A 25852-nucleotide genomic window follows, 5' to 3' on the forward strand; every position below is an offset into this window, starting at 1 on the left:
GCAAAATTGACAAACAAAAAAGTTATTATCTGTCACCTAATTAACAAGTGAGGGAAAGGAGGAAAGATCAGAACCAGAAGCTTAAACATTAATAGGCAATCCTTCCACTATACTACCTCTCAGAAGTAGAGAAATTTCAAAAGACTTGCATTTTGAGTGTATCTTCCACAAGTGGGTAAAGAAACAGAGGAAGAAATACAATTAAACATTTAATTTTCACATAGGTGGACCATTTTCTTGGAAATCAAAAGTAATTTTGTTTCTCTAAATCAACCTGTTTAAAATGTATATTTTCTCTCTTTAAAAAAATTAAAATAATAAGGTTTGAATAGAAATTTCTAAAACGAAAGTAGAGCTATGAATTGGGCAATCCTTACCTGATTCTAAATGATCTATTCCTGAGTTTGTGGATTTACGTACTTACTTAGATTTTAAATTGGAGAAGCAATATTAATTTGTAACTTTGATGTAATCATGGGATTATACGGTATCTTTTCTATCTGTGGTTTTTCCTTAGTAATCCAATCACGTAGCTTTGAGTATCACCTATAAGCCGATGATTTCCAACTCTATTCTTCCAATCTGGATATTTCCTCTAAATCCCAGACACACATACCCAACCCAGCCCTTTGATAGCTAATTGATATCCCAAACTGAACACGGCAACCATGGAACTCTTGCTTTTGCCTCACACCATACAAAGTCCTCCTCTCTGAGGCTTCACCATCTCTGTCCACAATGTCATTGTACCCTGTGTTATCAGCCCAAAAATCTCAGTCCTCTCTCTCATACCTCTCTTCAAATCACCTGGTAAATCACCTTGTTGGCTCTGCTTCTTTAAAATATTTCAAATCTAACCACATATCTCAACTGCTGCCCCACAAATTCACCATCTAAATAATCATTACCACCTGGACGGCTACAATATCTTCCCAAAGCATCTTCTAGCTCTGCCCTTGTACCAGCAGTCTTTGCTCCGCAGTAAAAAGTTAACACAAAGTGTAATCTTATCCGAAGGAAAACCCCTCCAGTGGCTTCCCAGTGCAACTGGAATAAACCCACTTTCTTCCCCATGGTCTCTAAGACCCTCGTAAACTGAGCCCATCTACCTCTTCAAACTCTCCTCCCTTCATTCTCCACTTACTTGTTTCCACCCACGCTTGCCATCTTTCTCTCATTTGAACATGCCAAGCACTTATTATTTCTTCTGCTTAGCATGCCCTTCCCACCAGATCTGAAACTTCCTCCTTATCATCACTCAGACCACAACTGTTTGCCTCTTGAGAAGCGTTTCCTGACCCTTCAATTACAGTAACACCCTTCACCCCACAATTGCTTTCTATCATGTTACCCTTGTTCATCTTCTCCATATGAGTCGCCTGAAAATATCGATCTGTTTACCTGCTTATGATCTGCCTAGTCTCATGAACAAATGAGCAGCTTTAAAATCTTGCTCACCACTGTTTCCCTAGCTGACAGAAAAGACTGAAGCTGAAGACTAAACTGGCATTAACAGTATGATGCACTGTGGAATGCAAAATTAAAGATGCAGCGTCGACTGCCTTTAATCTATGCAAATCATCTGACATATAAATACATATATATATATAAAATTATCTGTAAGTGCCACATAATACAATTTACTCTACATGTTGGTTTTACTTATAGCACTGTGTCCTGATATCTGGGAATTAATTTTAACCATATTTCTTTAGAATCTAGGATGTTCTAATTAGCTAAGTAAGATTTTAAAAGGCTTTGTCACATCTTTTCCTATACAAAGTATCGGAATTATTCAGGAAACTTCAGCAGGACAATAACTGGGGAGAAAAGATCGGCAGACAGGATTAGAAGGGAAGTGTATGATAATAATACACTTAATAAATTATGTAACCACCCAAGGGTTGGTATCCAAGATATACACAAACTGAAATTCCTCTTCCCTGTGTGTATTTGTAACACGCGTAGCCTGTTTTACTGTGAATGACAACTTATTGAAGAAGACACCACCAGGAACTTACCAGTGTTTTAAAATGTAATGGATTTAAAAATCAAAATAAATACCTTACATATCCCCAGAGATCACTTGGTCCCACTAACTGGTCAGATATCAAGTACGTATTATGTGAGCTTGAAATAAAATAATCATTCAATGGATGAGTCATATCTTGATAAACACTTTGATACTCAGTATTAAATAGCAGACATTCAGATGAACCCATGAATCTTGTAAAACCTTCAAATGACATCTGGTGTGCTTGTTTAACTATAAAAAAATAAGTTAAAAGAATGCAGAAATATCATCAGTAGTGTAACAATGACATCCCACCTCAAAACTTAGTAGTAGAGCATATATTTCTAACATATTCATTTACAATTAATATTAATACTATTTCTAGTTTTTCTTTGGAAATAAATTTTTCTAATGTTCTTATATTTAGTTCTTTTATACCAACCTTTAAGTACATTATATATTCAATCATCTCTGATTTTTTTTAATGTTTTAAAAATCCATACAAAAAAAGGCACATATGTCATAGATCCATGAATTTCCACAGGCTAAATATGTAGGTAACTAGCACCAAAGTCAAAGAACAGAACATGACACCACCCCCCTCCACCCCCAGAAGGCTGCGTCCTGCTCATTTTCCAGTCTTCCTCGTCCCCACCCTCCCCCACCAACTGTATTCAACGGTCTGGCTTCTAGCAACATAGATTAGTTTTCTTTGTTTTTCATGTTGTATATAAATGAACTCATATAGTATGTATTTTGTTAGTGGTTTATTTTGCTCAACATTGTTCAACACCACAATTTGTTCACCAAGTTTATTCTTGACGAGCACTTAGATCATTTCCATTTGGGGTTGTTTCAGAAAGTTCTGCTATAAACCACCAGTAAGTGTCTTTCAGTGCAAACATGTACTTGTTTCTGTTGGTTGATTCCTACGCGTAGAATTGCTAAGTCATTTGCATATTATCATCTTTAGCAAACTATCTATGGACTTTCATACTCAGTATAATATATACGAAAATTACTTAAGCAGAACACTGGCTCTGGAATCAGACAGCTTGGGTCAAATCCTTTGTTATGTGGTGGGCATGTTGGCTAATCTCTTCCTGTCTGTGGAATGGTGCTAATCTTAACACCCATCCCTGCATATTAGCTCTATAATTAGCTCCATAAATGTTAGTTACTGTTGTTTTTGTTGTTGATAATGCAGTTTGCCTCAAATTAAAAGTCTGGTGTGAGTATTCCCTTTAGAATAGAGAGTGATCCTTGGCAAAGACTTTTATCTCTGGGAATTTATTCTACAGAAATAGAGACTCAGACAAAGATTGATGTGCAAGAAGGCTCACACTAGCATTATTTATAAAAGCAAAATAAATGGGAGGAAGAAGCAAATTAAATCTCAAAATATAATACAATACTAAGCAGCCATTAAAAATAATGTATCAAAAAATATATAGTGACATAAGTAAATGTTTATGACATCATAAAAATGAAAAAGCCAGCATTCAAAATGCTATTACAATTTTGGTTTAAAAAATGAAAGCTAGAAGAAAATATATATAATGTTTATAGGCATGCAAACTCTCTATTTCAGAGTTATGCAAATTTAGGACCAAGGGAGCGTATGGATCAAATGCATCATATATTGTAATAATTATGATTTGCATGAATATATTCTTTGTCCCAGAGCAAGCAGTGATTGGTTTATAGCCCTTTTGAACTATTGACTAATTAAGCAAATATCTTTGGTAATGGAATAGAAAACAAACTCATTTCGTGCCCTTAAAAACTACCAGACTGAGATAAGAGTTAATCTCATGGATTTTTATTTTTAAAATAAAATGAGGTTTTCCTAATTTAGTACATGTCATGTATCAATGTGGGATGAGACTGAGAATCTGGCAGCATTGGAGACTATAACATCATAATCCAAATTGGCCTTAATAAGTCTCTAAAGTAATCAATAACCATGTAAATTTAAAGCAAGGTCTTGGCTATGTGTGAAACTATCTGAATGAAGCAAAGGGAGGCTCACAGGATGAAATGGATGAACAGTGTAATACTATGGTGCAAATGCAAACACATTTCCAAGACGTCACTGGCACCTCTCATTATCCCTTTGTATCTTTTAATTTACCACCTGCAGGTAGCAGGGCCAGAGTAATTTTTTTTTAATAGTCTTGGGAATCATGCCACTAGAAGTGCTTGTCTGCGCACTGGTTGTTTCCAGGTGGCACTGACATAAAGAGCTTGAACCAGAACATAATTCAATTCCTGCTTTCTTAGAGAAAGTCTTTGCTATGGAAAGAAAAGGAGTAGTCAGCTGGACTCATCACATGCACTTAAAGAGTTTGTTTTATGTTCTGTTGTAAGCTCTTTATCTTTTTGCAAACCTGCAGAAGTTTTAATAGTGATCAGATCAAACTCTTACTAGCACTACCTTCAGTCTCATCACTACAATGCTTAAAACCCTCCGAAGTCTTTACGTGGCACTGAATCGTGAACTGAAATCTTAATTATGACCTACAAGGCCAACATGATTTGATCCCTGCCCATCTCTCCAAACTCTTCTCACCCTCAGTCTCCAAGTTCCAGCCACACCGTCCTCCTCCTGTCCCTCAAATTCTCCAACTCAGGTCCAGCACTTCTCTTCCCTCAACCTCAGAGCCCTCTTGCACTTTGTCACATGACTAGTTCTTTCTCATCACTTAGGTCTCAGCGCAAACGTCTCATCCTCATCAAAGGCTCTCCTAAACTCCCAACCTGAGCTAGACCTCTTGGGCTGTCTACTCTCAATCACTTTCTCTATTTTAATTTTTTCACAGTAATAGCACTCCCTGAAATTATCTATTTATATGTTCAATTATTTATTGTCCATTTCAGGCCAAACCCCAAAAGGAATATAAGACCTAGTTTTCCTTGCTCTCCACTGTTTCCCCAGCCCCTAGAATCATACTTGGTTTTCACAAATAAATATCTGAATAAAGAATGAATGTATGACTCAATGAAGGAACAAGTTCTGTTTTGTCAGAACCCATGTTGCCATCTGTTAAGCACTGGTGGTCATAAACCAATTTTCAAATGCAGGACTTGAACTTTCATACATCCCTTTTTAAATAAATATTTTGAGCCATTCTTTTAATTTCTGTAGGGTTAAACAGTATGCTGTAATAGTGTTCTTGTGCAACTATGTGAATATTTTATTATATTACTTTTTTTAAAATTTAAAGACGAGCATAAGTGAAAAGAATGGAAATGTTTTGCCCATTGAAAGAAGAGACAGAGATCAAAAACTATATGAAAATGATCATTTAGCTAAAACCAGATAACTGCATTCAAAAATGAAAGAAAAGCAAAATTCTTTAAATGTTTATGAAATGTAATAGACAATTATGTGTCTAAACAACAGGGAAATTAGTGATTTTGTAACATTTTATTTCTTTCCTAGAATTGTTTTCATTTAGCTACTTTCATATTCATATTATTTCAATAATAGAGCATATAAAACTGGAAAACTGCCTATACCGGGGTTTCTATTTTATTAATGACTATGAAGACACTTTCTTCCATTACAGTTCATGTAACAGAATTCTCATCTTGCTTTCCCTGCCTAAGCTCACCTCTGAACACTTGAGAGATACACAGAAGCAGTGAAAAGAAAGGAACTGGACAATGAAGCAGAAAAGATGCCATGGTTACACGATGCAGGTTTCTAAAACACACATCTACAGTCTATGAAATACAAAATTAAACCTGCCAATATTTCATATTACCCAGAAGAAATCTGACCCAGTCAAAAATTTGAATTTGATAACTGTAATTCATTAAAAAAAAACTTGGCATATAAATATTTAATAAAACTTTGAAATGCAAGCATACCTTCCTCAATCGGCTCGTATTTTTGTATGATCTCATAAGCAAAACTTTGATTAATGTTGAGTGCATACTGCTCTTGTGTCAAAAATTCGACCAGATTCTTTTCAAAAAGAAATTTCCGGTTTTCAGAATACGTGTTGAAAATCTCAGTAATTTCTTCTCTGTGTGCAATAACTCGATAAATTGTTCTAAATTCTTCTATGGTGATTCTTCCTTGCTTCAGCCTGTCATTATCCTACTAAAGAAAATGACTGGTGGGCTCACATTGTGAATATAAAAGATACACAAAGTGAAAACGTTAGAGTATTTGTGTAATATATACATATCGACTTATACTAGAAAGAAGTTATATTAAATTCTTACTTCAGATAAAATATATAAAACTGCATGAAGAGATGCCAAAGTTGGCGAAGGGTTAGCAGATCATCACCACTTAAAAGTCAGTGGTCACAGTGGGAGTGAAAAACGATATGGGAGAAGATAAGGATTCTAGGTTATCTTTCAGCTGCACATTTCATTTCTCTATTTTACTCTACTTGACTACCTTCTTAAAACCATGCCAGACAGTACATAATCCTGTGTCACCAATATGCAGCCCGCACCATAAATGTCAGAATAAATCAGTCATTCAAGATCACTGTAAATACAGAAGCTGCAGTAGGTAGTTTTAATACCTTGAGGAAGTGGAATCTGCAGAATCACTGAAGGATTCAGGACAGAGACACACAAGGCAGGTTTCCACAAGGAAGTGGATTCACCTGGCTGTTCTGGAAAATTCAAGTTTGAACTTAATGAGATAAGAGACAAGAAAGTGGACCGGTCCAGTTATTAAAAGTAACAGAATCACTGTGAGGTTCTGAATAGGAAAATGACTAGCAACATAGCAGTTTGGTACAATTAGTTGGGTGTTACCAACTGGAAGACATGGAGACCTGCAGGTAGGGGAACAGAGAAGATGCCATCTAGCTGGGAGGTGCGGAGTAGAAACTAAAGGACAGGCGTCAGTAAAATTATGAAGCGAGAAGTCAGAAAGATTCAACACATTAACATTTTAGATGCACAAGGAAGAAAAGTCAAGAATGCCTGGAGTTGAGGAGAGTTAGAAACACCAGTAGAACTATAGTATCACTTACAAATAAAAAGTCGATGCATAGGAAGTGCATCTTAGAAGGACATTTCATTTCCAAAGAGGCTATTTATATTTTAATTTTCCTGTTACATTGGAAACAGCTTAAGCACAAAGATCATGTGCTGAAGAGCCACTGTATTGTGGAGAAAAGCTGACAATTTGTAGATGGACGGAGCTGACATTATATTCCTAGCTCCAGAGTGTGGGGGACTTTGCACATGTAAACTAAACTCTGAGCTTCATGCTCTTCATCTGCAGAACGGGACGGACAGCAATGCCTGTGTTACCAGGCTGCTCTGAGGACTGGATCCCACTGCATTGTCCTGTCTTCTCTATGTCTGCTTCCCTCACAGCATCCAGCCTGGTGTCTAATCTTTTGACAAATTTAACTATAGGAGCCTAGGAGTAAAGCAGAGGATTAAACAGATGGAAACGACCTCTTCACTTCGTAAGGAAAAGTTCACCAGAGGGTTTGATCTGATCCAAGAAGTGGTCTGAGCTGGGAATCAAGTAGGAAGAGACCAAGGTTAGTTCCAGGAGGAGCATGAATCTGTGCGCACGGAGCAGCTTGAAGGAGCAGGAACTGGAACGAAGCCCTAAGTGGGAACGAGATGGAGATAAGCTTGGGGGAGAGGCTGGGATCAGAGTTTGTCAACGAGAAGATGTGTCTCCAGAGCTCATGATACATTACATAGAATAGCACCTTAAAATTATATAATCTTAAAATAATTCACATTATCAATAATCTTAAAAGGCCATGAAGTTCAACTTACTGTTTTTAAATTCTGGATTTTGAGGTCCACATAAGTCAATGTTAAAGAATCAAATTTTTTTTTAATGTTGGCACCATCCTGCTCATAATTTATCATAAAGATCTTGAGCAAGTCAGTAAAAATCAAAGTGTGCCTATAATTGCTGAAAAGTTTTGTCATATAAAATTCTATGAATTAAAAATTACCATCATACTGAACAGTGGCATAAAATAAGATATGCTTTATCCGCTCAGTAATGAAAGTTTTGTTTCTTTCAAGCAGGATATAAATTTGACCATCTGGAATGTCCTCTGGTAGCTTGTTCTGTTTTGTTTTTCCCTAAAGATCAAAGTTGTCATCTGATACTAGAAAGAATTAGAGATGTAAAGTTGAAACAAAATCCCACAATTCCAACTAATTGTTATAACTGATCAAACCCAAAGGAAATGAAGGGTCAAAACTAACCAAATTACCAAAAAAAAAGAGAAACCACACACTTTAGATGAGAATTGGATCGCTGAAGATGGGAATTCTAATTTCAGTAGGGAATTCGATGGGAATTTTAATTTAAGACAGAAGGAAAAGGAAGGTAACAGGGGGGTAAGTAACAAGGAAAGGAAAGATAAGGCCTGGTGAACAGAGCATCAGCAGCGGGAGATGCAGGAAGAAGAAAACTGACTAGCAAGAGAGATTCATAGCTGAGGCACATACAGCAGCCACAACTCACAAAGCACCAGCAGGAGGAAACTGAAGATCAAAAATCTTATGTAAACTGTCCCCAGCCCCACAGGCATGGTGATCCAGGGCCTGAACTAACTCCAGAACCACACAGACAAGCAGTGGGAAGAAAAAAAGAAAAAAAAAAAAAAAAAAAAAACCAAATCCAGTGCATCATTAACGTATTAACAGTATATGTGCAGAAATAAATTGTGTAAAATACAAGTCTGATCCCTTCAATTCTAATCCCTTCAATTCTAATTTCTCAGTGATTCCCCTTTGTCTTCAAGACAAAACCCAAACTACTGTGTGCATCCAAGACCCTTGAAGATATTCACTGATGGTTTCTGCCCTTACCCTCTTCTTCCTTGAACTTCACATGCTCCGTGCTCTGAATTAATTACAGTATAAATACCAAGCTATCTCTTGGTATTGTAAAAGCTGTTTCTTCTGTCTGGAATACCCTTCTTTTATTTCCTAATTTACTGATTTCTACCAATCCTTGAAAAAGTGTCCCTCCCCACGAGTTCTCCCTTACCCTTCTTGTGTCCTCCCCAGGTCACATTCAATAGCCCTCCCACGGATAATTCTCTTCCAGGGTGTGCTGCGCTGAAATAAAAATCTTTTTTTTCCTACATCCCTTCTAGAACCATCTCAGACAAACCTGTCCTCTGTTTCCTGTACCCTTAGTACTTACAAGAGTGCCTGGCTGAGGTATTCAGGACCTGGTCTATCACCTAAACAATTTTATGATTCTGGTGAAATATGTTCATTTAATTGGATAAAGGAGCTAAAATAAATGTCTCCCTAAATCTAGGGAGAGTAGGAAAAGACATTTTTTAAAACATATTCCAGAAAATATGTAGAATCTCAGGCCCCACTGCAGGAAATATTACAGCTTTTTAAAATGTTACATATTAATCATTTACAATGTACAACATAAAATAAAAGTAATGAAGCAACTTTTCTCCTGCTTCCAAAAAAAAAGTTCATTAAGTGGTTATTCCTTACAAGGCATTACAAAAGAACTTTACTGAACAACCCATTCAGTGTTTCTGCATAATTTTAAAATAAATCTTCTACCTTAAGACTATGAAGCCCATTGAGGTAGAGATTTTATTCTTTTTATTCCCAGTTCCTAATACTGGACCTATACTCGAGTAAGAGCCTAGTGGTTATATGTTTAAATGAATGACGGAATACACGAGGACAAAAGGACATATTAAAATAATTCTACTGCTAGTCATTCTGATAGTACACATTAGAAAACAGAATTAGGACTTTTCATGTTGTAACTATTTCCAGTGCTCAGTTTGCTAATAAAAAGATGAAATGTTACTTAAACGACATCATGAGAAAGCTGATCTATCAAAACACAGAACTTTTAACATAAAATGTAGCATTTTATAATTGACTCTGAAATTACACTAAAAACAAGGTATTCAAAATATATTCTAGGAAATCACATGACTTGCCACTTTTTTCCCCAAACTCTGACATGCTAGTTTCAACTACCTCATCTTTCCCTTTCCTTATTCTCTATTTCCTTCTGTCTCTATTGCACAGAGACAGCAGTCAGAGGCACCCAGGCCCCAGTCTTCCTGTGAAGGAGGCCTATTTGCCTATCTTGGAGGTTGCAGCCTGAGGTCCAGACCTGAGGTTTAACACACAACCAGGGGCCCACTGTGGCTCTCTCGGGAGCCTCTGGCTCTCCCCTGCCCCACTCTGGGTGGGTGGCGTCTCCCTGGAGAGAGCTTGTGCACAGAGCTGCTGCCCACAGGCCGTGCCCCTTGATAGCCTGACTCTGGTGGTCAGCGGGGCTTGTGTTCGTGGGTTCGGCAGAACCGAAGCAAACAAGAGAGAAGTCTTTGGCTGGCTGTCCTCCTGGGGCTCAGCTCAGAGGGAGCAGACAGAGGCATCCATCTCCCAGCCTTTCCCTGAGAAAGGTCTCTCTGCACACTTTACAAGCGGCTGCCCAAGAGCCAGCTTTCAATCAGCCTGCATCCAGATGCTGCCTGAGGTCCTCCTTTGGGGACACTGACAGGTCTTGGCACACCATCAATGACTCAGAGCTACTAATGATAAAGAAGGCTGCTTGAACAATCATAAGGGTTGAGAGACAAGCCAGAGCTGGGGCTGAGCTAAATGATAAGGTTCATCTCCTATATGAGACCATCCTTTCGAGACTGGTACAGGTGGCTGTTCTATCTAATACACAGAAATCAACCCAGAGAGTAAAAAAAAGGAAAAGAAAAAATAGAGGAATATGTTCCAAACAAAACAGCAAGATAAAACCCCAGAACAGAACTTAATAAAGCAAAAATAAGTGATTTACCTGATAAAGAGTTCAAATAATGGTCATAAATGACATGGAAGTCCCTCAAAAAATTAAAATTAGAACTACCATATGGTTCAACAATTTCACTTCTTGGCATTCATTCAAAGGAAACGAAATCACTATCTTGAAAAGGCACCTGTGCCCCCGTGTTCACTGTAGCATTATTACAATAGCCAAGACATGGAAACAATCTAAATGTCCTTCAACAAATGAGTGGATAAAAAAAAGTGTAAGATAAAGCAACCTATTGAATGGGATAAAATATCTGCAAATGATATGACCAGTAAGAGGTTAATATCCAACATACATAAACAGCTTATACAACTCAATATCTGAAAAACAACCCATATGATCCAGCAATTCTACGCTTGGGTATATATCCAAAAGAACAACTGAAAACCTTAATTAAAAAAGATACATGTACTCCAATGTTCATAGCAGCATTATTTACAATTGGCAAAATATAGAAGCAAACTAAGTGTCCATCAATAGATGAATAGATAAAGAAGATGTGAGATATATATAAAATATATATAATGGAATACTACTCAGGCATAAAAAAGAATAAAATTTTGCCATTTGCAGTAATATGGATGAACTTGGTGGGCATTATTTTAAGTAAAATAAGATAGGCAGGGAAAGACAAATACTTCATGAACTCGCTTAAATGTGAAATCTAAAAAAAAGAGGCAGGGGAGGAGAGGATGGATGAAGATGATCAAAAAGTACAAACTTTCAGTTGTAAGATAAATCAGCTCTGGGGATGTATTGTACAGGATGGTGCCTACAGATAATACTACTATATCATATATTCAAAAATTGCTAAGCAAGTAATCTTAAAAGTTCTCCTCGCAAGAAAAAAAATTGTTCCTATGTGAAGAGATAAATGTTTACTAAACTTATTGTGGTAGTCATTTCATAATATATACATATATCAAATCACAGTGTTACAGCTGAAACTAATACAATGCTATATGCCAATTATGTCTCCGCAAAATGGGAGGAGGGGTCAGTAAGATTGCTCAGGAAGAGTTTGTAAAGTAAAAAGAAAGAAAACTAAGAACACAACCTTAAGAGACTAGAAGAAAGAATGCCAGTAGGACAGATGAAGAAGGAATGATATAAAATTTTAAAGGAAAACTAGAAGAGAGTTATGTCCTAGGAGTCAGGATATAGAGAAGTTTAAGAAAATAGGGATAAATAAAAATGCACAGAGAAGCTAACAAGTGGATTTAGCATTTTTGAAATAAAGAGGTTTTCAAGATAGGTGTGAAGGCAAAATTATTGCAATGAATCACTGAAGAAGTTGAAGAATAAAAGGTAATGATTCTTTCAGTCTATTAGCTAAAAGAGAGAATGTAGCATTTACAAGAGGATATGGTGCTATTTATTTTTCATATATGATTAAAAATAAACTTAGATTCTGGAAGACCAACTAAGGTAAAAAACGTCACAGAGGTGGGACAAAACAAAAATGTAAGTGGCTGAAATGACCCAGGGTGCAGATCTGTAGGGCAGAGTTGGCAGAGAAACATCCTACCTCATCTTTCTGCCTTCTAACTTCCAATCTATTCTACACTGCTGCCAGGTTTATCCTAAAATATGCAGTATTTCCCTACTCAAAAAATGTCAATGGCTACCCGACTGCCTACAAAAGTAAGTCCAAATTCCATGACCAGCCATTTAGGATTTCTATCACTTGGCCACAGCTGGAATTTGCAGCTATTTCTCACCAGTCCCCTTCATGCATTGTACACTCAAGTCATGTTCGATTGCCTTCAGTTCCTTAACCACTTCCTGCACTGTTCTCTACACATATTGTTTTTCACTCCTCAAGGTCCAGCAAGAACGCCACGTCCACCATGGCATCTTTTATAAAAGCCCAACTTAAGTGTCTCCATCTGCTAAGATTCCCTATTAATGTTACCTATGAAATTTACTATAATCTACCTATAAAACAGTAATTTCTGTATTTCTTTTTCTCCTTATGAGAGATATAACACTTTCTTTTTTACAATCCAGTTTCTAACAGAGTGCTATGCACATACTATAGATTTAATAATGGTTGTTAACTGCTTAGAGAATTTGAAGATTTCAGATAGTCCTATAATAATGTAAATTTTTGAAATTAAAAAGGATAGGATTTCATACTCAGCCAACAATCAAGAGTATAATCTAAGATTAGCTATGTGGATTGAAATGACACATAATATTTCTTATAAAATAGCTCACATGCTACAAATTAAAGACAAGGATAAAAGCAATAAAGATTTTTTAATAAAGGGATTTAAAAAAAAAAAAAGAATTGCTACTCAAGCCATGACCCAGTAATTAATTTTGTAAAAAGAAGTTTAGAATACTTCTCCAGGGTCATAAAGGTACATCTTCTTTACTCAAATTGTATAATAAAAATTCACCTTGTAAGAAAATAAATTCATGTCTGAATTTATGTCAGCTTCTTTAGGAAATCAAGAAATGGAATGCAATTTTCTAAATTTTTCTGAACAGTCATGATTGATGTAGCTTCAACTAGTATTTATTTGATGCCGACTTTATGCCAAGTCTGGTACTAGGTACATTCACAAATGATATCTTATTTAATACTCAGAACAATCCTGCAAAATCAGTATTAGTATCCCCATTCTGCAGATTAAGACATTTGCTCAGAGGTTTCTGACTTGCCAACTATTACACAAATCAGATCGGACAGAGTAAAGAATCTCCAGGACCACTGAGCTTGTCGATAATAACAGCTCTGAGACACTGAGCTTTTTAGTGTGTGGCCACCAAAAAAAAAAAAAAAAAAGATTCATCATAATTCATTTTATTTGCTCTGGCTAAAAGGTGAACCCATGAAGTGTGGAAGGATTAGCAACAAAAGTGAAAAGCAAAAGAGTTATCCAACTCTTTTTCTTCTTAATCTCCTATCCAGAAAATTCAGCTGGCCAATACATCTTCCCTAAGCATACTACTGAATCAACATTTTAATGCACATACAGCAATTTAGCCTAAAGCAACAAATGATTTTCTATTACAGGGCCTTGGGTAATTATTTTTATAGGAAAGAATGGTTTATCATAATCAGCCTTATTTACATGCAATTTATGCTTCTAAAATACTTGAAGTCATTTTAAAGAGATCTTTGAAGTATTCTACGCAATCTCTGCCCCTCTAATTTTTATAATTAACATTGTTTTCATAGCTACTTTAAAAGGTTTTGCTAAACACCAAATAGACCTTCAGCCTTGCCACGTCCAAATAATCATAAATTTCAATTAATGAGCTATTTCTTTCCTTGTTAGAACAGGTGAGTATTCTACATAATGCTTTTTAATATTGTATGCATTTTACTCAAGTGCATTTCAAACAGCTATCTCTGTCCTGCAGATAATTCACAGCAACTTGATCATCACTAAGTAAGGTTTACAGTATGTCACATTTGATACAGATTTAATACATTGCTACCTGTATATTGTGTTGAATGTGAATTGTATTAAACCAGAAAGCACACCGCTGTTTCTCCCTTTGGGCGGTACCACTGGGAGGAAATTCTGGGCGTAAAGGTCTTTCACAGAAACTTGCGTTCTTCAGGTATGGTATCAGACATGCACTGATTACTATTCTGATAGCTTATGGTAGCACAAGCTTCTTGGATTCACAAAAACAGCTCTGAATGTTTCGTCTTTTACTGCAGTTTCCTGAGTACAGCTTTTCTCTTTTGACCCTCCCCTTCGTGGTTAGTAAACACGAGGGCTAAACCTTACTGAGAACAATGCTTGTTGGGAAGTCCTTCTCCACGGGCCCCCTGTGTTTCTGCTCATTTTCTGAGCAGAGGCACCAACCACCTCTCTTCAGGGACAAGCTTCTCAAGGCTGTTTACATACTGAAGGGATAATATCTCCCTCCAGAGTTAAGAGCAGGTTTGTTTACTGTCCGGGATAATAATGACAGTGACACCCTCCGGGGCCAAGATCAGACAAGCCCATAATAAAAGCTCTGGGCTTCTCAAACCTGAGGTCCCTCGCTGGTAATGCAACCCACCCACTGCAGGGGTCACCTGACCCTCCTCACATCACACTTTGGGAACTGGCACTTAGAGGGACAGCACGAAAATGCTGATACTCTGGCAACTGCTGTTTTTGTAACACGCTGTCTTTTTCCTCTGAACCGGAAGCCTGTCTCTGCCAGCATCCCTGAAACTGTATCACGCCAACTGGTTAGCTCGCAGGTAAGGTAACAGGCTTCCCAGTTTGTGTTGGTCGGTAACAACTTCAGCATAGACTGTGTTATCTGGCTACTCACTTTGAAAAAACAAAGTGATATTCGGGACGTCTATCTTCCTAACTCTCTGGGTTGGCCAGTCTAGTATTCTTGCCCAGAAACCCGCCATCTTCCTAGTATGAAACTCATCTAATGTGTGGCTTCTTCTGATTTTATTCATGAGCTTTCCCTTCATCCACTAGTGACAGAACTGAGCCAGATTCCCTTCCTACTAATTCTTTAAACGGAGAACTTCCGGCATGACTTTCTACTTGGAGGCAAGTAAAATACAATTTCTCTGAAGATTATCCATCCCTTCTAGAAATCACTAGCATCCAAACAGTTTACTGTTTCATCATTGACGTGGTTTGCTCAGATTACCAGTCCTAATCTGATGTGAATATTCCTGTATTCTCAGCAGATTGTTCTAAACTGATAACCTGGTATTATTTCAAATATTGTCAACAATTCATTTTACCGCCCACCTAAATTCTCTCCGTGTTGATTATAAATATATTTAGCATAATTAATTGCTTTAATTCTTAAGAGATTAATTTTCCATATGTATTTTCTGCAGAAAGCATCCAAGTAGCTATCGATATGGTCCCATTCAGTCCTTTCTAGAGTGGGGTGGGCAGGGGGGCGGATATGATCTCACCTTAAAAATATATTTCATGTGAATATCATTGCACCGAATATTGAATTTTTCAAGTAATTTCTGAGTTTTTTCTAGGTTAATTTTTCCACCTTTAAAGTCATCCCGAATCATTGATAAAAACCATGTATGAAGCACAAAGAAGTTAAGGAAATTTTCATGGAACATCATTAAGTACTTAAAATGACTAAAGAATATTTTAGCTCCCTTCAGTTCAACATTTTTATTTTTTATTTTGAAAGGATATTCTATCCCATGCTTAACCGAGAAAACAATTTTATGATAAAAATATTTAAAACAAAACTGAGAAGGTACTATTCCGTCATTAAGTATGAAAGGGTATAACGCAATAAAATTTACAGGAAAAGAATAAAATTAACCTTTGAGAAATCAAGTTATTGCTTGGGAAATACAGTCTATTGGCTGAAGACACGGACTAGAGACGCAGTTGGAATCAAGATCAAGATCTCTTGATCTCTCTCAGCGTTAGTTCCTGCATCTGAAAAGTGGTCAAATTAATACTTAGGGAAGGTGGGGCATTAAATGAGTTCATAGTGTATCACTGAACACGGTTTCTGCCACTGAGTGTTCATTAAACAGTAACCAGTTCTGACATAATTATAAACACCACTACATTAGCCAAATGTCCAGCTACACACATGCCCCCAAAAGCAACATTTTAAGGACCACCCAAAAGAGTTAAAAATGCCATGGTGAGTGTATATTTGGTATGAAAGAGAAAACTAAAATAATCAAGCTTGTTTGTTATATACAAACTACAAAAATAAGGACACTTCAATTTGCAAAACTAAGGTTAAGAAAATTCATGTGACAGTCTATAAAATCATGCAAAGTACTGGTAAGAATTGTTCAACAATTACCTCAGTTTCAAATTGTTAGAACTAATGAGAGGTCCTTAAATTTAACGGTTAGGACTTAATATGGCAAAGCTCATGTCATTATAAGAAAAAGATAACAGAAAGCTAGGGGAACTCAGAAGAGCTCAGGACAGAAAGAGAAGGAAACAGTTTATACTTAAATGAGAGAAACTGAAGTTCAGGGCTGTTCAAAAAGAATGAGAAGTGAATCGAGGGAAAGGGGATAAATCCAAAGAAAGAAGAGGAATGAGGATCAGAAAGGACTTCTAAGTGGATATTTGTTCTCCATATTTTCATGACCTGTAGTTCCGTTTCTCCTCACTTAGGAGTTTCTCCCCATTGTGAGTTGTCACAGGTTCCAAATATAATTAACTCTGCCTCTTTGCAGGAAAGAGATTTCTTGAAATTCATCGGCTATTGCCGCTGCCCCTTTTCTAGAGAGAAAGCAGAAAACACGCTGGTTTGTTGCTTTTGTTCTCCGGAGTTAGCTCACACCTAAATCCCACCAAAACCAAGCCTAAGGTGTGGTCCCTGCGCTTCACTGCCCTTGAAACTTTCTGGGCTTCTTGCTTATGTCCTGACCATCCCCAAACCCAACAGTGCTCATAAATGCGGCCTCCCGTGCCGTCTGACGTCATCCCACGAACTGCCATTGTATCTCATTTTATTTTCACTCTTTTGTTTAAACCCCTCAAACCTTTCAGCGTTAACGTGCTTCCGGTGGGCTGGGGGCAGGAATTCTGAGGGCCTGAGTACAAATCAATGCCATTGTGGCCCCCAAAGGTGTTAAGGACTGCCAAACACTCTCTAGAAACTCGGGGCTGCTTCTCTAGGTCCCTGCCAACATAGAATGCACACAGAGACACACCACTTTTGAAGAAAGCTGTTCAGGAGGCTAAGTTCTTAAAAATCTTCAAAATACGGATAGCTGGTTGGCCGGGCACCAGGCTGTCAGGTGACTGTCATGTTTTTCTTTTGGTCTGAACATCCATTGTGAGCTCATCGGAAGTTCTGTGCCTCACGGAGAAAGCTTCTCTGTGACTTCATCAGGAGACTCAGAGCTTTGCCAGACAGTCTGTTTTCAGGGTCAGACATGGCCCTCGTAAGCTTGAATGTTTAACACCTTGATGGGAGAGGTGTCCCATGGAATGTTTTCTCGTCCTTTGAACACTCTATTTCAGAAGCTTTGCTTCTGCTGCAACCGAACATGTCACTTAGCGTTCTGAGTAGGAAAGAGAAAGAGAAAGTAATTCGCAGACTGTTGATACAGGCTCCTCCGGGGGAGTTTGTAAATGCTTTTGATGACCTCTGTCTGCTTATCCGTGATGAAAAACTCATGCACCATCAAGGTGAGTGTGCCGGCCACCAACACTGCCAGAAATACTCTGTACCACTCTGCATCGACGGAAACGCAGTGCTCCTGTCTCACCACAATGTCTTGGGGGACTATCGGTTTTTTGACTACCAGAGCAAACTTTCTTTCAAATTCGACCTGCTCCAAAACCAGTTAAAAGACATCCAGAGTCACGGCATCCTTCGGAATGAGACGGAGTACCTGAGGGCTGTTGTTCTGTGCGCCTTAAAACTGTACGTGAACGATCACTTCCCGTCGGGAAACTGCAACGTGCTGAGAAAGACGGTGAAAAGCAAGGAGTTCTTGATCGCTTGCATTGAGGATCACAGCTACGAAACAGGCGACTACTGGAACGGCCTTTGGAAATCGAAATGGATTTTCCAGGTAAACCCATTTCTAACCCAGGTGACCGGAAGGATTTTTGTACAAGCTCACTTCTTCAGGTGTGTCAACCTTCACGTTGAGATCTCCAAGGACCTGAAAGAAAGCTTGGAGGTAGTTAACCAAGCTCAGCTGGCTCTAAATTTTGCGAGGCTTGTGGAAGAGCAAGAGAATACATTTCAAGCTGCTGTCTTAGAAGAATTACAGGAGTTATCAAACGAAGCCCTGAGAAGAATTCTACGGAGAGATCTTCCAGTGACCCGCACGCTTATCGACTGGCAGAGGATACTCTCTGACTTGAATCTGGTGATGTACCCTAAGCTGGGATATGTCATTTATTCAAGAAGTGTGTTGTGCAACTGGATAATATAAAGGACCGCTCCTGAGAATCGTCTTGACCTGATTTAGCTGTGTTTCAGGGGTGGGGGTGGGGGCGGTTATTGTCCTAAAGTGGAGAAGCCACTAGAGCTGCCTATCCCTTGCCAAACGCAAGTTTAAATTAGGGAAACGTGTAACAAATAATTTTATTCAAGAGTATTTGCCAGTAAGTCAAAGAAAAGGTGATGGAAATGTTTCATGGTTGTGACCGTCATAAAACCAGAAACATTTATTGGCACCTAAAATGGCTTTAAAGACTGTGGCACCTCAGAAGTATTATAGGGGTGGCCAGGGTTAAGGTGGTGTGTGTGTGTGTGTGTGTGTGTGTGTCTAGGAATGACTTTTGACTTTCTTTTAATTGAAGAAGGTACACAAATGAATACTACACCTAATTCAGTTCAGTCCTACACTCACCCCAGAGGGTTAAGATTTCAGTAAGTGACATTAGGGTTGGATGTTCCATGAAACTAACAGATACCAAAAATCTAGTTCATATGAAGGACTATTGGATCCACGGCCACCCTCACCCCACCCCACCCCCACACACAGGAACTGGGATTAATCACACCCCCAGGTTTTTCTGACACCTAATATGGTCTCCAAAGAATCAACTGGAAGGCCTGACTTCCAGCTCTTGTGAAGGCATCACTGTAAGCATTAATAAGTGCTCATTCCAGGCCAGGCCCTGTGCCAAATGATCTGCACAGAAGTTTTCATCATTAGGCTGCTACTAGTAGTAACTCCATCTTACACGAGAAAGATCTGAGATTTGAGTTGTTTAATTCATCCAGGCACACAGTAAGGGCTGGGTGTGTCTGACCCCAGAACTCATGCTCTGAGTTAACCTCTCGGGTATTGCAGCTCTCCTTGGAGCTGTGAACGCTGCACTACTGTGATTTACAAGCATTCCACCCACAGGACATCCCCAAGGAAACTGGAACTGATGGACTGCTTGCCGCTCTCTAGCCAAGCAGCTCCCTCTCGCTGGTCCCCACAGTGTTACTGACCACTTGTGTCTGCTCGCAAAGAATTCCGCATCTAAGCCCCTCTAATAAGACTGTAGTCCAGCAGCACATGGGCCCGAGCACCACCCCCGCCCCAACCCGACATCCAACTAATCTGGGAAGCAAAGTGCTCTGTAGTTGGGATCCATGCAATTGAGAAAAGGTCTAGTTCTACGTAATTAACATGGGAGCAGACAGGATCCTATGCAAAAATTTCTAATTCTTAAACCTCTCTTCCTCAACTGGTGGTTCTTAGAGACTCTCAGGAGAATTACCAAGGGTGTATCTTTAAAACTACAACTCCCCAGTACCTACCCTCAGATGCTGGCTTGGTGGGTCAGAAAATCCACGTCTTTAACAATTATTGGTGACTCAGACACAAGGGGCTCTAGGACTACATTTTAAGATACATCGTTCTAATCTTAAAGTAACACCTCTCTGCCTTCTACTTATAATTACAATTATTTCCTAAAAAACTATTGCCCATTGAAGGACATTTCTACTACTTCACTCGATGCACCATGCACAGACTGAGACCAGACCTTTATCTGTCATGTTAAATATTAAGAAAAACACTTTCTAAAGAAAAGCAGCCAAGAAAATTGTTCTCATTGCACTAAAATCTGACAAATTCTTTAGCAAAAATTTGAATTGACATGATGATTATATATGTACGTGTTGATTTTCCAGATTATTCCAGAATAGGACTCAGTGGTTTATGAGACAATCACAGAGGCACTTAGCTCCCACTCTAATAAAAGATTTTTAAAATAATATTTATTGGTATTTCTGGATAGAAAAGTCACATGTACAAATCATAGAAAATGCTTAAAATATAATGCACGTTGGCCTATTTCCTTCTATCCAATTTTTATGGAATTGTTTTAAATATTAAGGATATACAGCATATAAAACTTTGTATCCTGTTCTTTTTATATAACCTCCTATATCATAAATGTGATCCCATGTCATTAAGACTCCTTTAGCACATAATTTAAATTATTTACATGATATTCATATTATTCATACACCATAACAAGACAACCATTTCTCTGTTCATACATAATTTAAAATTTTAGCACTTTATTTCTGTTATTAATCAGGCTATTGTATCTCTGTGCATAAAGCTTTGTCCACATGGCATGCTATTTCTCTACAGAGAAACTCCCTAGGATTATATATTGAAAAGATACAAACATATTAATGCTCTTAATACATATTGTTAAATTGCTTTCCAAAAAGACTTAACCATTTATAATCCTGTCAGTAGCAAAAGAGAGTGTCTACTTTGGGACATAGTGGTCTTGGCAATAGTAAACATCAAGTTTTTTCTTTAATAGGTGACAAATCTTAAAACAGAAAAATAAAAAACGGTATTTCACTAAGTTATGCTACACTAATCCTAAAAGCATTCCCACAATGATATTATTTAATAGTTATTTTCTTTAGATGGAGTCTGGCATAGTTAGGAAAACCTACAGTTATCGCCTTTTCTCTGTACCTTTATCACACTCACACACACACACACACACACACACACACACATACGTGCTCGTATATAAACCTACACTATGAATCCGTATCCATCACACGTGCCTAGGCATATACACACATACAAGAAAAATGCTTCTCATCCTGAGGATTCAGTGTGATTTTTTTTTAATATTCCAGTTTTCTCTCCGCCCTAATCCCATTCCCAGCTGGAATATAAGCTCCATCAGAATGTGGATCTTGTCTGTCCCAAGTATCTAGTCCATTATTGTCTGTCGTATGGTAGGTACTCAATGAATGAACGAGTGAATAAACCAGGATAACAGACACATGAAGTGTGGTAGATTTAACTGGCCTTAAGATTTTGTAAACCATAAATGACTGCTGTCCATTTAAGGGCCACGCACTCCGCTGCGGCAGACTCCCAAGGCTGATGTTAGGACCCTTGGTTCTAAGGCAGGTGATGGCATTCTGTAGCCGCTATTGGCTGCCTCCTGCGCTGGTGAAAATCTCTGCTCTTTTCCCACTCAAAATGGAGAGAGATCTTGCCTCCAACAAGTTTAAGGAAACCAAGTTCTCCAAAAAGTCACATACAGTATTTTTTTTTCAATTTTACATGATCCTCTTCAAAGATTTTTTTTGCCCTTCCCTCTGGGGTGCTGGTCCAGAGCACTAGTTGAATGACCACATCATGCTCTTCTCAAGCAGAGATCCTTGGAGGGGGTGTACATCCTTCAACTTTCCCGTGTCGGGGTGAGTCCCTTCCATTTCCAGGACATGCCTCACCCTCAGGCTTATCTTGAGGTTAAAACAGGCTTCAGTCTTCTTCCTTCGTTGGAACTTTCACCACAGTGAACACATTGTATCTCTAATTCTGCCTTGGAAGTTTTCCACTCTAATTTAAATGTTAGATGTGTGTGTTTACCCTGTTCCTCTTAATATACTAAAGGAGGGGATTTTTGTTTCATTCATGCACATCATAGTGGAAATCTATGAAATTTTGAGTCAGATATCTAAGTTCACGTCCCGATTCTACCCATCACTACTTTTGTGACATTAGGCAAGATTAAAAGACATGACTTCTTTGACACACAGTTGTTCCATTTGTTAAATGGGGGTTAAATGCATGATATTTTACATATACTGTGTGAGCACTTCCATCAGTCTCTCAGGTTGGCCAGAGCTTCACAAGCAGTATTTCCTAAAGACAAGGGGAAGTGTCTGAGAGCATCATTCCTCAGTCCAACTAAGCTCTCCACCTTTCAGGAATTCTAGTTTACAAAAACCTCTGATTTGGAAGGGCACCTTTGCATTTTAAAAATCTTTCATAGTGTCTGGCACATGATAAGAATATAACCCCCATGCTATATTTCCCTGTCAGCTCATTCTCAGTGTCTTATTATATGCCAAATGGACACAGATCCCTTAAGGAGGCTCCAGGGACAAGATCTGTTTTCAAATTTAATGAGTCTATGTCCCAACAGGAAACATAACACATACAGATAGGATAGTTCAAAGAAAGTATAATGAAGGGATTTTCCACAAAGATATGGGAACACAGGGACAGTGACATAACGTGAGAGCAGTTTACATCTTTAGGTCAAGGTTAGGGAATGATCACTAGAACCTGCAAGGAGAAGTCAGTACAATGGGTCATCAGAAGAAGGCTGTCACCTTCTGTGGAGGAAAACTCCAGCCCAAGGAGACCCCTCAGGAAGAGAGCCCAGGGCAGAAATGCTTTCCTCCTTCTCCAGCTTCTGTTGGCAAACCCAATGGAAAACCAGAGGGCGAGGAAGTCTATTAATACACTTCATGCACATTCGCCTCCCAAGGCCAGTAGTAGGGGGTATGAAGGGTGACGGGAACCAAATGGATCTGGAGGGGCAAATGGAAGGTACTAGATACACATTTATTCCAAATCTTATTTCTGATATCATAGAGTGCTGTTGTTTTAGTAAGATGAACACCTGGCATTTACTAAGTCTATTTCATCCTTTTGTCCATTTAGAAATGTCATTGTTTTAAATAAATATATTTTGTAGCGCTACAGAAGAGATATGTTTGGAAGGATTTCAAGTAATTTTTCTGTATATTTCAGTCCCTTTCAACTCCCTTGACAAGGACAATCTCTTCTAAGGTTATAAATGCAACAGCTTTCCTGAATTAATTTTATTACATTAATATAATGCTTATCTCCCTAGTCACTCTTTATTCTTATTTTAGAATATGTAAAGTGCCCTCACTCTGCAAGCATCAGGTTTATCCTCCAAATTCATATGAACAAAAACAAATTTATGGTGTGAACAGGATTTACTAATGGGACAGATTTCCTTTTTTTGTTTTCTTCATTCGCTAGGAATGTGATCTGTGACCCTAACAGCAGCAAACGCAGCCCTCAGTTCAGAGACAGTCCTGGCGTGAGAGAGTGAAGTAAGGGGAAAATTCCATAAACACTGTATTTTTCAGCAGAGATACTTGAACAGTACCCTAATGTTCCCTAATGAGTATTTCCCACATTTACTTCACTATTTCTTTTTATATCTCATTCTTGGGTAGACGATCTTCAACCCAACAGCTCAACTTCTCCTGGATTTATAAAAAAAATAACAGTAAAGGAAAACCAGGACTCCTTTGCCAAACTATTGTAGCAGAACAAATGCTTAAAGTTCAAGAAGAGTCTGCAGTGTTTGTGCGGAATTAAACTCAACCATGTCTAGTGCTGGTACTCACATGTCAAACTGATCTCTTCAGGATTTCTAGAAATCCTTGTGGAGTGCCATAATTTCTCATGGAGAGACCTCAAGATATAAGAGAAGAAAATCTGATGACAGTGGCTCCTTGTAGTTACATGGTACCATTCGATACATTTTGTTGGGACTCCCGTTGACTCCCAGTGCACATCTACTCTCAGGGAATTTGACTATGGAGAATCTGAATTAAGCTGCATTAACTTACTTACTAGCTTGGTCCAGGATGTACTTATAAACACCCACAGTCACACTGCGTTCACTTCACCCAGGATACCTCATATCAAACCCTTCTGGACCTTGTAGCACAGTCTGACCTGGCTAACCAACCCATACATCTGTTTCAGCTTCCTCCTTTCTTTCTAAGGGACCGGACCGTAATCCCAAGAGCCTCCTTATGTTACTGCAAATTTATTTAATGCTCCTCCAAAATTCTTTTGCAGAAGATTTTCACTGACCTTTTGCTAATTCTGCTTCCTTTTTATCTTCCCATCACTCAGTTCCTTCTTTTAAATTAATCTTCAAACAGTGGTTCTTTATAGATGTATGCCAGAGGAAAAGGCTTCTTATGTTACTGACTTTGGTGATCCCCTTACACAGTCTGGAACAAAATGAGTGTTTAGTATATATTTATTTAAATATGTAGTTGGAGGGTTAAATGAATGAATACATTGAAGGAAGAAAATAAACTCTATTGTTGTTTCCTTTAAATAGATATCTTTTCCACTAAGTGCTGCTTGTTTTTGTTTTGTTTTATTAATGGGAGGCCACTGATCTATCATTTAAGTAGCCACCCAATTCTTCTTTTGAGGGGTGGGGGTGGGGAGGGGAGGTATAATTAGGTTTATTTATTTGTTTTATTTATTTTATTATTTCTTTAATGGAGGTACTGAGGATTGAACCCAGGACCTCGTGTGTGCTAAGCATGCACTCTACCACTAAGCTGTTATCATCCCCTCCACAAAGTATTTTAAGTTTCAAAGCATCAAGAGATGAATGTCAATCTGCAAATGCAGGGACAATGGATGTCCTAAGGTTTAAAAAGAAGTGCCTGGGATTCCATAGACAAACAGGTTCAAAAATGCTGTATATGCCCCTACTTGGAGAGTCTCAATATACATTAACATATTTAAGATCCAGAGAGAGTCTGCCACTAAAAAAATTATTCAGTTGAGTATTTTCTGGAATCATTTTTGAGTCCTCCCCCTTCCCCTCACCACCCATATCTAATCTATCTGCAGGGTCTATGAATTTGACCTCTGAAAGAGGATCTGTCTCCTTCCCTCCACCACGGCTGCTATCATGCTAGCCCAAGGCACCATCCTGTCTCGCAGGAGCCCTGCAACATTCTCCTAATTGCAATCTGCTTCCACTACTGGTCTCTTATAACCATTCCAACAAAATAGCCAAAACAAGCTTTTAAAAACGTAAATTGATTTCTTGCTTATTCCTAAAGCATACAAATGGGTTTAACGTTCTTAAAGTCCTGCCTTCACCTACTGGTCTGAATGGCCTTCCGACCTCTAACCCAAGCCCCACTCTCACACCTTACCTACCACCACTGTCCTCCTCGCTGACCACTCTTCTGTCCACCAGGCCTCCCTCTCTGCCTTTTCCTTGCCAAGCTCTTTGCTACCCAAGGGACTTTGTACCTGAAGTCTCCTCTGCCTGAAACCACATCTTTCATCTCTTCTCAGCATGAGCATCTCTTCATCCTTTGAGCCTCAGCTCAAACATCGTCTTTCTGGCGCCCCTCTCAAGAACTGGCCCTTCCCAGTTCTCACCACATCACCAGCTTTATTTCCTCTATAGTCCTCATCACCATATGAATTTTTTAAATTCTGATTTTTTACACTAAAATACCAACCCAATGGGGGCAGC

At 38.4% G+C, this 25852-nt stretch overlaps 2 protein-coding genes across 2 annotated transcripts in view; one reads left to right on the plus strand and one right to left on the minus strand.

Moving 5' to 3' along the window:
* Positions 1–15906, minus strand: part of PLCZ1 (phospholipase C zeta 1) — a 35955-nt gene extending 20049 nt beyond the window's left edge. The window contains exons 1-3 of the mRNA XM_045510382.1: positions 15742–15906; positions 5891–6122; positions 2065–2266 (exon numbers count right to left, since the gene is read on the minus strand). Coding sequence (XP_045366338.1) covers positions 2065–2266; positions 5891–6122; positions 15742–15906 — 599 coding nt within the window. The remainder of the gene's footprint in view (positions 1–2064; positions 2267–5890; positions 6123–15741) is intronic.
* Positions 15907–17823: 1917 nt separating this feature from the next.
* CAPZA3 (capping actin protein of muscle Z-line subunit alpha 3) lies at positions 17824–18723 on the plus strand. Its single transcript, XM_010946493.2, has one exon. The coding sequence runs from the start codon at positions 17824–17826 to the stop codon at positions 18721–18723; it is 900 nt and encodes a 299-aa protein (XP_010944795.1).
* Positions 18724–25852: the final 7129 nt, after the last annotated feature.

This window comes from Camelus bactrianus, chromosome 34 (genome assembly GCF_048773025.1).
Source record: "Camelus bactrianus isolate YW-2024 breed Bactrian camel chromosome 34, ASM4877302v1, whole genome shotgun sequence".
NCBI classification, from domain to species: domain Eukaryota; kingdom Metazoa; phylum Chordata; class Mammalia; order Artiodactyla; family Camelidae; genus Camelus; species Camelus bactrianus.

Bases quoted from the DNA above. Each gene is read 5' to 3' on its own strand.
- CAPZA3 (XM_010946493.2), top strand. From the start codon at position 17,824: ATGTCACTTAGCGTTCTGAGTAGGAAAGAGAAAGAGAAAGTAATTCGC.